At 37.2% G+C, this 13,392-nt stretch overlaps 2 protein-coding genes across 2 annotated transcripts in view; one reads left to right on the top strand and one right to left on the bottom strand.

The window, feature by feature from the left end:
- Positions 1–13,392, bottom strand: part of canx (calnexin) — a 251,927-nt gene that overhangs the window by 148,497 nt on the left and 90,038 nt on the right. The window lies entirely within an intron of this gene.
- Positions 2,238–7,168, top strand: ltc4s (leukotriene C4 synthase). Its single transcript, XM_033967007.2, has 5 exons — positions 2,238–2,415; positions 5,024–5,123; positions 5,222–5,292; positions 5,373–5,454; positions 5,676–7,168. The coding sequence occupies exons 1-5, from the start codon at positions 2,364–2,366 to the stop codon at positions 5,815–5,817; spliced, it is 447 nt and encodes a 148-aa protein (XP_033822898.1). The 5' UTR covers positions 2,238–2,363; the 3' UTR covers positions 5,818–7,168.

The raw sequence follows: 13,392 nt of genomic DNA, 5'->3' as shown, positions 1-13,392 counted from the left end.
TACTCAATAGGCCTAGGTTACTCAAATTTAGTCCTATCCCCTTATAAATGCTCCCAGTCCACATGCTAAGAAATATGCAAACAGATTTTGTTTGTTGTTAGCAGATCCTATGGACGGTATAACATTGTAGAATGATGATTGATCACAGAATTTCAGAAGGAGAGCAAGGCCTCAAATAACTCTGAACTTACTGTTTTCTAAGAAATACACAATAAGATGAACACAAAACCCACACATGTCAAATATCATGAGCCTGTCTGTTCCATATTGAAGCCACACATTTGCCATATGCATTCATACTATCGTTTCACTTTCTGAAGCACAGCCACATTATAGAAAATAAAACATAGATTTCATCTTAGACAGAGCTGACATTAGAACATTTGACTTTCTACAGTGATGTCATGTGCCCCCAGCCTGTCACTCCTTGGACAACAGTGCCTTCTGCTGTTGGAAGTCTGTTTTGCGTGAACGTGCTATGAATCAAAAATAGGTCTGCAAGATTTGACTTAAATATTTTATATGTCATATTTAATTTATAAAATAAATTAAATATGATAAAAGCAAGTAATCAGAGCAGATTATTTTGTATTTTTTATTCATAATAGTATATGATGAGGAAAAATAGCCTGTAGGCCTATGTTTGCTTTTTGTATTTTAGTTTTCAAGCTGATTATTCAACCAGAAAGCTAATTGAGCTCCACACATTAGGCTGCCAGATCCTATGACGAAAACCAGTTTGTAATAAACCCAAAAGCTGTTTGTATAATGTGTCACACATATGAAAAAGAATGGACTGAAATGGGAGCTCATGTTACAGTTATAGTTATTAAAGGTGCTATATTACGCAAAATGAGCCTGTGAGTCAGAAAGCTGTTATCTCTTGAAAAACTGACCTGAAGTTGTGTTTTGTTTCATTTACACATGTTTGAGTAACTCTTTATTATTAGTCTGCCTACAAGGTGGAACAGAGAATTTTGAGCTTTGGAGATGTGATTTCATGAAGCGATAGTTTTCAAGTTAACAGCTCCTTTAACCTTTAGTTCAGTAGAAATGCGCAATTCCAGAGCTAAAATCGTCCAAATGATTCTAGTGAAGGTGCATGGAGTTTAAAAACACAGTGGAGCATGTCCTGTATTTATCACATGACATCACAAAGTGGAACAGAGTGTTTTCTGTTTGAGAGAAGAACTCAGCCTAACTATGCAGGATTTGTGTGTTAAACGTGTGTGAATGAAACAAAACACAACTCCAGGTCTGTTTGTGATGAAGAAACATTATAACAGATCAGAAAACAGCATAATCAAATACAAAGCAACCAAGAATTTCATTGTAGAGCAGCAAATGCAAAGAGCATCAGCTCTATATAAACGGTGCTATCGAGGTTTTTTTCCCCTATCTTTACAGTTAAGTGTATTTTAACGATTTTAGGAGATTTGATATAAAATGCCATAAACAGAAATACTGTTATCTGAGGTAATTTCACAGTCAAATGTAGAAGATTTACATTTACCTCAGTACACACATATTTAAATCCTCCTACTATCACTACTTCCTCTTTTGTATCATGTCAAAGTATATTAATAATATTAGAATTTACTTTATAACCATGACAAAATGTTTTCCATACAAAGAGATGTTTACTCTTCATAAGAAAAAAAACTAACCTGTATACTCTCTATTAATATTACTTTTTAGCCAAGTCTGAGCCAGAATCCAACCAGGTCTGAGCCAGGATCCAACCAGGTCTGAGCCAGAATCCAACCAGGTCTGATCCAGGATCCTGGACCAGATTAGAGACAAATTTGGGAGCATTATGCATGTTTAGGTTGAGAGGGGTAAAAACCCACCCATGCGGACACAGGAAAGACAGACAAATTCCACACTGATATCCATAACACTGGGGTATCAACAAAAGGACCTTGTGGTGTACTGCTGCAGGACTGAACCCGGTCTAAACAAGGTCTAAGCAGAGCAAACCAGGACTGTACTCAGAATGAACCATAACATGAGAACATATTAAGCTTCTAAAATGAATACAGTTATGAGTAAGGCTGAAGGCATTTGCATATTTTATGTAAAAACAAACAAAAACATGTAAATGATGCAAATGAGGAGTAAGATAAGATGTGTGTTTTAGCTCAGCCACAGTAGCAGCAGCAGCAGTTTTTGGCACACCCCCTGACTCCACCCTCTGTATATCATTCACTTTGGCTGTTCAGTCCAGCTTTATTCTTAGTCCTAGTCTTAGTCGAGGTTTAGTCCTGATTTAGTTCTGGTATAATTACGGTTTAGTCCTGGTTAAAACCTGTTTACTCCAGGTTTAGCCCCAGTGTAGTCCTGGTTTAGTCCTGGATTTCTGAATGGAGCCAGTCTTTCTCGGAGCTGTTACTATCCTGGGTTTACTTGAGCAAGGTAACAATTACTTCTATTACTGCTACTACTACCACCAAATGATGCAAATTACCAGGGTTACTTTCTCCCATCAGTCCTTTTCATCATATATCAGGCTAAATGTTTGAGTTGTATCTGCTTTAATTGAAGGACTGCAGAAGTAACACCAAATCTGGCAGGATAATCATTTATACATTTATTGTATGCTTGAGAGATTTTTTATCTAAAAATTATACAATTGTGATTTCTTTGATGAACCCAGAATACTGTAATACCTGTAATACTGTCCAAAAAGACAGAACTCGGGGAAAGGTTTGACAGTGTTTATTTATAGAAGTGCAAAGTGCAAAATGACAGTAGCTCAATCGATCAGTCGAGAATGTGGTGTTTGCCGTGGTCCATGGGTAGAGCGAGAGTAGCAGAGTCTGAGACGAGATGGACAGTACTGGTAGAGAAGAGCAGGGTCGGAGATGGGAGAGCTGAGCAGGTCTAGGGAGCGGGATCTGGTGAAGAGCATTTCATTGATGAAATAAAACCAGAATACTGTAATACCTAAAAGGGCCATAGCCACATTCAGCACTATGTATATTTTTATAATTGGGCAGTACTACTACTAATATTTTTTACTATTTATACTATAATTATGAACTTTATACTTAAAATAAATCAATAAATGAAACACACTTGTTCTAACGCTCACACAAAGAAACAAAAAGTGTGAAGAAAATACACATTTAAATAAAAAAAAAATCATACTTTTGTCTAGATTTAATTAGACTGAAACTGGAAACTGAAGGGAGGGGCTAATTACACTGAAACTGGAAACTGTTTCATTTTAATTAGCCCCTCCCTTCAGACAGATATAAGGCAGTGTTCATCACCAGCAATCTGACCAGAACTGAAGAAGCGGCTTGGATGAACAGCCAAACGTCTTCACTCCTACAACGCTTTGTTTGGTTGACAGATTTTGTTTGATTGAAAGATTTTACTTTACTTTACTTTACTTTACTTTACTTTACTTTACTTTACTTTACTTTACTTTACTTTACTTTACTTTACATTACTTTACTTTACTTTACTTTACTTTACTTTACTTTACTTTACTTTACTTTACTTTACTTTACTTTACTTTACTTTACTTTACTTTACTTTACTTTACTTCACTTACTATAGTGATTGTAGTAGTAGTAGTAGTTGTTGTAGTAACTGTAGTAGTAATAGTAGTAGTGATAGTAGTAGTGGTAGTTGTAATAGTTGTAATGGTAGTCAAAGTAGCTGCAGTAGTTGTGTAGTAGGTAGTTGTTGTAGTCGTTGTACTAGTAATTGTAGTCATTGTAGTTGTAGTAGTTGTAGTAATTGATGATGTAGTAGTAGTTGTAATAACTGTAGTAATAATAACAGTTGTAGTAGTAGTAGTAGTAGTAGTAGTAGTAGTAGTAGTAGTAGTAGTTGAAAAACTGGTCTATGACACATCAGAAATATGTAGTGGTAACAGAAGCAAGTAATGCTGATGTTCGTAGCAAGTTTCCAGTTGCAGTACTTTTGGGTACTTAATTTTTAATGGTAATGAATCTCAGCCTGCATCTACTGTGGTCATAAAGTGAAGTATACAGCTACATAAAGTCATAAAGTACTTCCAATATTTACATACAAACTGCACTTTAACTATTTAAACATCCTCATTGCACAAATTTGTGTTAAATAAGAGCTGTATTCTAACTTCAAAATATTATGACTCAAGTACAAGTGCAAAGTAGTACAAATTACTACTTCAGGTTATTATTACTTGAAGTTATTATAATTTGAAGGACAAAGTATTAAATACTGCAAAAAAAATCAGGTATTTTCAATGAACAAGAAATACATGTTCAAATTGTTTCATATTGTAACATAAAGCTCAAGTCACTTTAGACTGACTCACAGTGGGAAGAGGAATAATTACAATAATGAACTGGATTAATACAGCTCTTTTTTGGACACTCAAAGACACTTTACAAAGCATTATTCATTCACTCCACACTTGGTGATGGAAGGCTATTGTAGCCGCAGCTGCCCGGGAGCAGACTGATGGAAATGAAGCTGACAATCGGCGCCGTCAGTCCCTCTGACTACCACCAACACTCAACAGACAGTGCCTTGCCTAAAGTGGCCCACTGTCCTAATCACAGTATTTGTATGTAGTATACTTTGATAATAATCAATGCATTTTTATGTAGTATACTTTGATTCTAATTGCACTATCTGTGTGTAGTATCCTAATCAAAGTATTTGTATGTAGTATCATAGTGCACTTTGATTCTATTTACAGTATTTTTGTATTTTTGTAGTATTTATACTTTCATCCTAATCATGGTAGTTGCATGAAGTGTACTTTAGTCCTAGCTGCAGCATTTGTGTATAGTATTATAGTGTACTTTGATCTTAATCACAGTATTTCTATGTAGTATACTTTGATCCTAATCACAGTATTTTTATGTAGTAGACTTTGATTAGGATCAAAATATACTACACAGAAATATTGCAATTAAAATCAAAGTTTTTGTGTGTAGTATTATTGTGTACTTTGATCCTAATTGCAGTATTTTTGTGTAGTATCCTTTGATCCTAATTGCAGTATTTGTGTGTACAGCCTATTTCTCTCTACAGGTGATCTACGCTCGAAGGAAGTACTCTGTGTCTCCTCCCTCCATCACCGGACCACCAGAGTTTAACCGGGTATACAGAGCTCAGTGAGTACTACTACTACGATTACTGGTACTACGACCACAGTACTAGTACAGCTCAAATACAACTGAAATACTTTGCCAATCATATTTTATTTGTCCAGAGCCAACTGTTCTGAGTACTTCCCCCTGTTCATCACTGCTCTGTGGACTAGTGGAGTATTCTTCAACGAAGGTTCTTTTTTTCAATTTGTGAACACAATTTTTAATTTGTTGGTATCATTAAAAGTGGAAGTGAGTACTTTTATTCTGCAGGGCTGTCGAGTATGTGCGGTGTCCTCTATCTGTACGGAAGATTGCAGTACTTCTGGGGATATGCCTCTTCTCCTCAGGGGCGGTATGTGTACTACTACAACTACTTTGAACCCTTAGCCATGATTGGTTGATTGTTATCAGATACACTTCCTTGTTTCAGGTTGGCTTCCTTGTTATTTACTTCTCTTTTGGTCTCTTATTGGTTAATTTAAAATTATTTGCTGTGATTGGTTGATTGTTTTGAACTCTTTGCCATGATTGGTTGATTGTTCTCACTTGTACTTCCTTGTTTTGTTATTTCAGATTGGATCCATTGTACTTCTGTGCTAAGGTTCTCTGGACTTTGATTGGATGCTCCACCATTGGTGTTTTTCAGTCTTTCTTCAAAATATATTTACACATGGACCTGCTTCAGATCACCGCCACTGCCCTAGGTTTTTACTGACAGGCAACAGCTACAGTCCACAGACATGGAAGGGCATCTGGTTCCAAAATGACTGGACTAGCTAGTCTTTTTTTGAGCACTTAACCTTGTTGATCAATCATTTAATTACTTGATTTGGTGGGATAGTACAATAGACTGTATAAAGAAGTAAACTATGTGAATCTGGCATCACTCATAGCGTACAGCTGCAAATGTAGCTCATTGAGGCTAACAGTTATATAGTTATGAAATTTGGAGCCAAGTTCCATATTTGGAATTCCGACCACGAGTGTCATAGCAACCAAAGAGCCAATCTGAGGCGAAGCTGTTGAAGGTAATGACCCCTCCCACCCACACGGGTGGTTTGGCAGGGAGCATCCGCTTAGGAACGCTGTCAATCAGACCTATTGCTAAGGCTAGCAGGAGCAATCTCAGGGAAAGAAGGCACCTGATTTGTCTGTTATTAATGTTCATGTCTTGATTTATGGACACATTAGCAAAATAAACATACCTGTATGAATCAAAGGGTTAATATGAACATTTTAAGACAATGAGGGTAAAGTGAATTGGAGTCAGAGTCGATGGAGCTGAAAGCGTGTCCATCTTCCCTTCCTGTTTGGAAAGCGGAGGCTAACGTATTAGCTATGTCCATTTATATATACAATCTATAGATAGTACCTGTGGAAAATATTCTGCCCAATTTTTACCCAGAGATGAAAATATGAATGAACTATGTTCCATTTGTAGTATCTGGAAAAATCAAGTGTTATTCTGTATGAAAATGACAAAAACGTGTTTTATGGTTGGTCACTGTTGTGTCCGATGGTATAATACCTCTGTGATTTTAAAGTGATTTTGATATAATTAATGTGAAAAAGCTGGGGACTTTGAATGCTCTTCAGACTTGTCCTAATAGCATCTAAAGGTCTGTGGACAGTTTTCAGACTTAGAGGACTTTAGATGATCTTCAGGCTTGTTTCTATAGCAAATAGTGGACCTTTGATGGTCTTCAGACATCTTTCTGTAATATTTAGGGCAATCGATGAAAAACAACAAATTAATCACAAATCTGAAAAAGACACTAATTAATTGCAGTTAATTGCAATTAATCACATTGCAATTCCTGTTTGACAAAAAACCTGCTGCCAATTGATTGCTTGACTCAAAAGGGGGTGTGGCAAAAGCTTTCAAAACATTTGTGTATCTCCATGTATTTGACCCAAACTGCACTCACAAGACAACACCTGCAAGGGGAGTTCATAAAAAATTTATTCAGAAATGTACTAGGAAACAATGTATTTTTATAAAAACAGATTATATTGTGAATCATGAGTTTAATCTGCCTTTTTACAGATAAACACCAAATATGACCAAATCTTCGGTTTCCTTGCTCCTTTCTGGTGTTTCATAGACTTTATAAAGAAGTGGACTAAGTGAGTGTGATGTCGCCCACAGCGTTCGGCTCCAGTCAAATGAAGCTCATTGAGGCTAGCAGTTATGGGGCCAATTTGGAGCAGAGTTCCATATTTGAATTGCGAATTAGGGGTCAACAACATTTTAACATGTGTTCAATGACAAAGCTGTTCATAATAGCCTCTGTGTTTTGTCTGTTTAGCTTGACAAAGGCCTATGAATGAATACATTTTCATATTTTCTGCCATACCATTTGATTAAAAATAGATTGGATTCTCACTACCTAAACCCCAGCACCTGCAGCTAACCATGATTCAGTGCTAGTGCAGCCTTTGCAGCTCAATGAGTGAATTCTGGAGGTTCTGAGCTTTAACATGAGGCCTGTCCATAAACTGAGAATGAAAACAGTTTGTATGTGTCTCTGTCTGCAGGTTAAGGCTCTGGCAACACGGGTTCAGTTGTTATTGTAATACAGTCTTTAAAACTAAAAGCACATAATACATACAGCTCCTTAAAGAGTAAACAAAACACCACTGATGCCAGCAGAGGGCGCAGTCACTAGGACTCTGGCACACTGAGGAGTCAAGTTGTTAAAATCAAGTTTAATACAACAGCTGCTAGCTCCGGTGTTAGGATGCCCCTTAGTGAATTTGAGCCTAAAATGACTAGAATTAGTATGGACTTAAAAATATGGGGCACTTCATGGATTACCACTTAATGACATCACAAGGCGGAACCAAGTTTTGCTGAGAAGTACAAATGTAGTCTAATATAATACATATTTTATGATTTCTCTACATAGCAGCCTGTCCAATTTGACCCATATCAATATTCTGAGAGCTCTTTTGGGACTCCGTCCATTTGTTGAAAACACTGTTTGTCACATTTCATATTTATGTTTTATTATATTGCATTATATTTCTAAGTACTGTAGATATGCCTATTCAAACTATTATTTAATGTTCATTTTCGCCTTGTTTTCCAAATACATGCATTGACCAGCAGAGGGAACTGTCTCGTCTCTAATGAGCCATTTGTGTAGAGAGAAAGTCAAATGAACAGCTTTTAAAAAAAACCTAAATAAAGCGGGATCCTGACTTCATTTCCCATGATGCTTTGTAAAAGGACCCCTCCTATTATCAAAGACACAATCATCCTGTTTTAGTCTTCCTTTAGTCCTGCTTTACTCCTGGTTTAGTCTTGGTTTAGTTCTGCTTTAGGCCTGGTTTAGTCTTGGTTTAGCCCTGCTTTAGTCCTGGTTTAGTCTTGGTTTAGTTCTGCTTTAGGCCTGGTTTAGTCTTGGTTTAGTTCTGCTTTAGTCCTGGTTTAGTTTTGGTTTAGTTCTGCTTTAGGCCTGGTTTAGTCTTGGTTTAGCCCTGCTTTAGTCCTGGTTTAGTCTTGGTTTAGTTCTGCTTTAGGCCTGGTTTAGTCTTGGTTTAGTTCTGCTTTAGTCCTGGTTTAGTTTTGGTTTAGTTCTGCTTTAGGCCTGGTTTAGTCTTGCTTCAGTTCTGCTTTAGTCCTGTTTTAGTGATGCCATTACAAGATCTGATTAGACTTGGCTTTGTCGGAGGTCATAACCACATGTAGTCTACATTAGTCATTTAAGAGTTCAACATCTGCTCTGTTGTTGTTTCCTTTGGCAACACATTTCACCCCCTGTCGCCCTTTCTCGCAGTGATGGTCAGTTTCACCAAGAAGATCATCTGTGAACAAAAAGCAAAATAAAACCAATGTTTGCCATGAACATCTCCATGGAAACGTAGCTGTTTGTCTGGAATGTTCTAAAAAAAAACCCAACAAAACATTGAACTTGTCTGTTGAGTATTTATTTAAATCTAATTAAATACTGTTGAGTATTTAATGAGATTTTTAAACTGAATGTAAAAAGCACTTTTCATATGATTTGAGGTGTTATTTTTACCATGTTCATGGTAACATCCAGACTAAAGTTTTCAGCTTTGAGCAAACAAAAATAAATACACAAAATTTGTAAGAAATGTTAAGAAACTGATTCATATTATTACTGACCAAAATATGTATCTTTTTTTTTTTTTTTTTTTTTTTTTTTTTATTAATATCACTACATTTACACTGCAAAGTAAAAACCCTTATGTGTGAAATACTTTAACTTTTTACTCTTAAAGTAAATTTTTAAACAGCTACTTAAATCATTTTTTTTTCCATGTGGTACTTTTACTTGAGTAACTTTTTTACCTCTGTATCTGTACTTTTACTTAAGTAACAACACTGAGTATTTCATCCACCACTGGTTGTATGGAATGGCAAACAATACATTTTTTGTGTATATAAATAAAAAATAACAAACAAACAAATAAATAAATAAATAAATAATGCAGTCAGAGTTCATAGTGTTATATACATAGTGTTATATACATAGTCATATAAGAACTACAAATGATTAAGGCCTTGGAAGTGTTACATATGTGTTTTATGTTTTGTTGATGAAATAATTCTAGTTTAATGTCTGTTCTTTTCACCCTGAGTCAGAGTGGAGTGCAGATCAGCAGACCCTCGCGGCCCGGGGCATCTGACATAAGCCCGGTTCAGACAGTACCATGGACAGAACAGAAACGATGCCTTCAGGGAGCGTAGGAAAACTGTCCTCTGCACTGTCAGCATTCTGAATGATACGTGTTAAATATAGACTGTCCTGGAGCTTTGTAAACAAACTGGTTCACTCAAGAGTTGTGACTACATATCCCATGATGCACCTTGTGATTGTAGTGTGAAGGATGTGTCTTCAGTTCAGTGGTTCAGCTTTAAACTTGTCCCGTTTTAGTCCTCATATAGTCCTGGTTTAGTTCTGGGTTAGTCTTGGTCCTTGTATCATGTTTTTCTTGTTTGTTTCATTTTGCAGTTTGCAGTGGTCCGAAGTTATGCCTCACTTAACTTATGCATTCTGAGCATTCTAATTATTCACAGTGATGGGTTTATCAGCACTTTTCCCCTGAGACCAGAGGCGGCAAAGCTAACAGCAACTAGCATGCTATTGTGCAATTCCTGATTCTTGGACAATAAAATGCAGACAGTACAAAGCTGACTTATTTAACCTCAGTATCTGCTTATACAATTTATCTGTACTGAGACAAGCACATTTTGCTCAAATACATGGGAATAAAATTGGGTCTGTGGCCTTAGTAGTAGTAGTAATAGTAGAAATAGTAGTAGTAGTAGTAGTAGTAGTAGTAGTAGGAGTAGTAGTAGTAGTAGTAGTAGTAGTAGTAGTAGTAGTAGTAGTAGTAGTAGTAGAAAGGGTAGCAGTAGTATTGATAGCAGTGGTAGGAATAGTGGTAGTAGAATTAGTAATAGAAGTAGGAATAGTAGCAGGAGTAGAAGTACTAGGAATAGTAGAGTAGTAGTAGCAGTAGTAGTAGTAGTAGCAGCAGCAGCAGTAGCAGTAGTAGTAGTAGTAGTAGTAGGAATAGTAACAGTAGTAACAGTAGCAGTAGTAGTAGTAGTAGGAATAATAACAGTAGTAGTAGTAGTAGTAGCAACAGCAGTAACAGCAGTAGTAGTAGTAGGAATAGTAGTAGTAGAATTAGTAATAGAAGTAGGAATAGTAGCAGCAGTAGCAGGAGTAGTAGAAGTAGTAGGAATAGCAGAGTAGCAGTAGTAGTAGTAGTAGTAGCAGCAGCAGCAGCAGTAGTAGTAGTAGGAATAGTAACAGTAGTAGTAGTAGTAGCAGCAGTAGTAGTAGTAGTCGTAGTAGTAGCAGCAGTAGTAGTAGTAGTAGGAATAGTAACAGTAGTAACAGTAGCTGCAGCAGCAGCAGTAGTAGTAGTAGTAGTAGGAGTAGGAGTAGTGGTAGTAGTAGCTTTTGTATTGAGAACAGAAGTACCAGTAATAGTACAGTATGTATGTATGTATGTAGTAGACTTCCCACAGAGGTATGCAGTGAGAGTATATTTATAGCAGGAACAGTTGTTGTTTGAAGTACTTTCCATGTACCACAGCAGCTGCTGCTGTTCTACTGCACCTGGGAGGGCACCACACTCACACTGTGATGTCATCTGTCCAGGTTTAGATCTGGTCCAGACCTGGTCCAGACCTGGTCCTGGTGTAGTCCAGTTTAGACTGGGTTTAGTGCAGGTCTAGTGTTGGTTTATCTCCATAGTTAATTTGCCCTGTGTCGATCCTGGTGCCAGTGATGTTTTATACTGTTTGACTGTTTGTTCAAGTATATGCTGTTTACATTGTAGAACTTGTCTTGACAAAGTGCAGAGGTGGCAGAGTGTTTAAGACAATCCTGATTTTGCATTACTGTTTCAATGGAATATTGTAGTTTCAATATTTTTCAATGTGTTATTGTGACAGGCCTAATGACATACTGTGGGACATTCCTTGCAAAACAATAACAATAAGGAGCTACAGTAGGCCTGGGTTCATTCAGTCCTCAGCATAGACCGGTCCCCACACTCATGGTAAGCTCCTAGCCACATCTGCCCTGCAACACACACATAAAAATATGGCTGGTGATCTGGGCCAACTGACTCTCCAGCCATTATGTTCAGTCACTACATTCAAACAGGCGGGTGAAGTGTCTTGCCCTATGACACGATAATATACTTCCTGGCTTGAACCTCTAATCCTCTGTTTTTTGGCAACCTCCCCCACCTTTTACTTTTTTGTTTTTGTTTCATTCACACATGTTTAAGTACCCCTTTATGACGCTAGTGAAGGTGTATGGAGTTTAAAAACACAGTAAAGCACTTCCTGTATTACCACATGACATCACAAGGTGGAACAGAGCATTCTGAGGTTTGGAGATGTAGACAGACTAACAATGCAGGGTTACTCAAACATGTGTGAATGAAACAAAACACAACTCCAGGTATGTTTGTGATGAGGAAGCAACATTATACCAGAGATCAGAGAATAGAGTAATATGGGCCTTTTAACATTTTCAGCCATAGAAATCCCCTCTCTCCTCTTGGTCTGCTTAAAAGTTGACATTGGTCTTGTGACTGTGAATAGACTGTATCATCTGCTCCATATGACACATATTTTACACTTGAAGTAAACTTTTACTTTTGTTGTACACATTTCTTCATTAGCCTGCATGAGCACATTAGAACAATACAAAGGCTTAAACTCACAATTCTCATTCATTCGTTCTAAAGCTCTTATTCAGAAGGGCTTAAGTCAGATTGTGTGGGCGGCTGCACACCCCATGTAATTTGAACTAATCGCAACACTGCCGCTGTGCCCTTGGGCAAGACACTGATTTAATTGTCTTCTTCACTGGTGTATGATTAGACCTATGTGTGTGATGTGAATGAATTACGATTGCATCAGCCTGATAAGTGCTGATATGTGCTTAAAACAGGCCTGCCCAATACAGTCCTATGTGACCTATACAGACCAGTTTAGCCCATGCATGTTGGACAGTAGCTCAGAGTGTTTGCCCACTAATCTGAAGGTTGGTGGTTTGAATCCTGCTCTTGATGTAAATAAATTGATAGAGTGGTCACATCCACTGACCCACAGGTTGGCAGTGCGATTCCAGCTCCCACAGATGAAAGCTGTCTTTGTGTTCTTGGGCAAGACACTTCACCCACGTCACCCTTAGTGTCTGTGTGCGCTGGAGTAGGAATGAATGGTTGAGTGGTTCCTTTATGTAATGTGCTTACTACCAAAAATCAGATACTAATCCATAGACCTACTAAAATTAGTACTGAAACAAGATACACGTGTACTCATCTGAGCAAGAACTAACACATAAATAAACTCGACAAAACTTGGCGTTTTTCAGATTTTAGAATTTGATGATGTCATACTGTCAGATTTCCTTATTGATACTTTGCAGCCAATGTCATGTGATGCTAACTGTAGGCACTGCTCTGTCTGTAGCTCTGTTAAACTTTAAACTGAGCTTTATTTTAACACAATCTGACCATAAAGAACTGACTCAGTTGGAACTGCAACAGATGATTTGATTTGTTCTGCTAAACAAGTCCCTCTAAAATCACATAACAGTCATACGCTAGCTAGCATTAGCCAACAGTTTTTCAGTTAATCACGCTCACCTTTTTTAAAAAATCAGAAACTCCTAAACAGGGCCATGAATGCTCATATTAATCACAGGCTTCTGAAAATGCTTCTTTTTGTTGTTGTTTTTTTGTTTTTTGTTTTTTTTAGTTTTCAGACAATCTTAAATCTTTT

Source organism: Periophthalmus magnuspinnatus, chromosome 5, assembly GCF_009829125.3.
Source record: "Periophthalmus magnuspinnatus isolate fPerMag1 chromosome 5, fPerMag1.2.pri, whole genome shotgun sequence".
NCBI classification, from domain to species: Eukaryota; Metazoa; Chordata; class Actinopteri; order Gobiiformes; family Gobiidae; genus Periophthalmus; species Periophthalmus magnuspinnatus.
The sequence above is the reverse complement of the archived record's forward strand: the minus strand, read 5'-3'. Positions and strand labels throughout refer to the sequence as shown.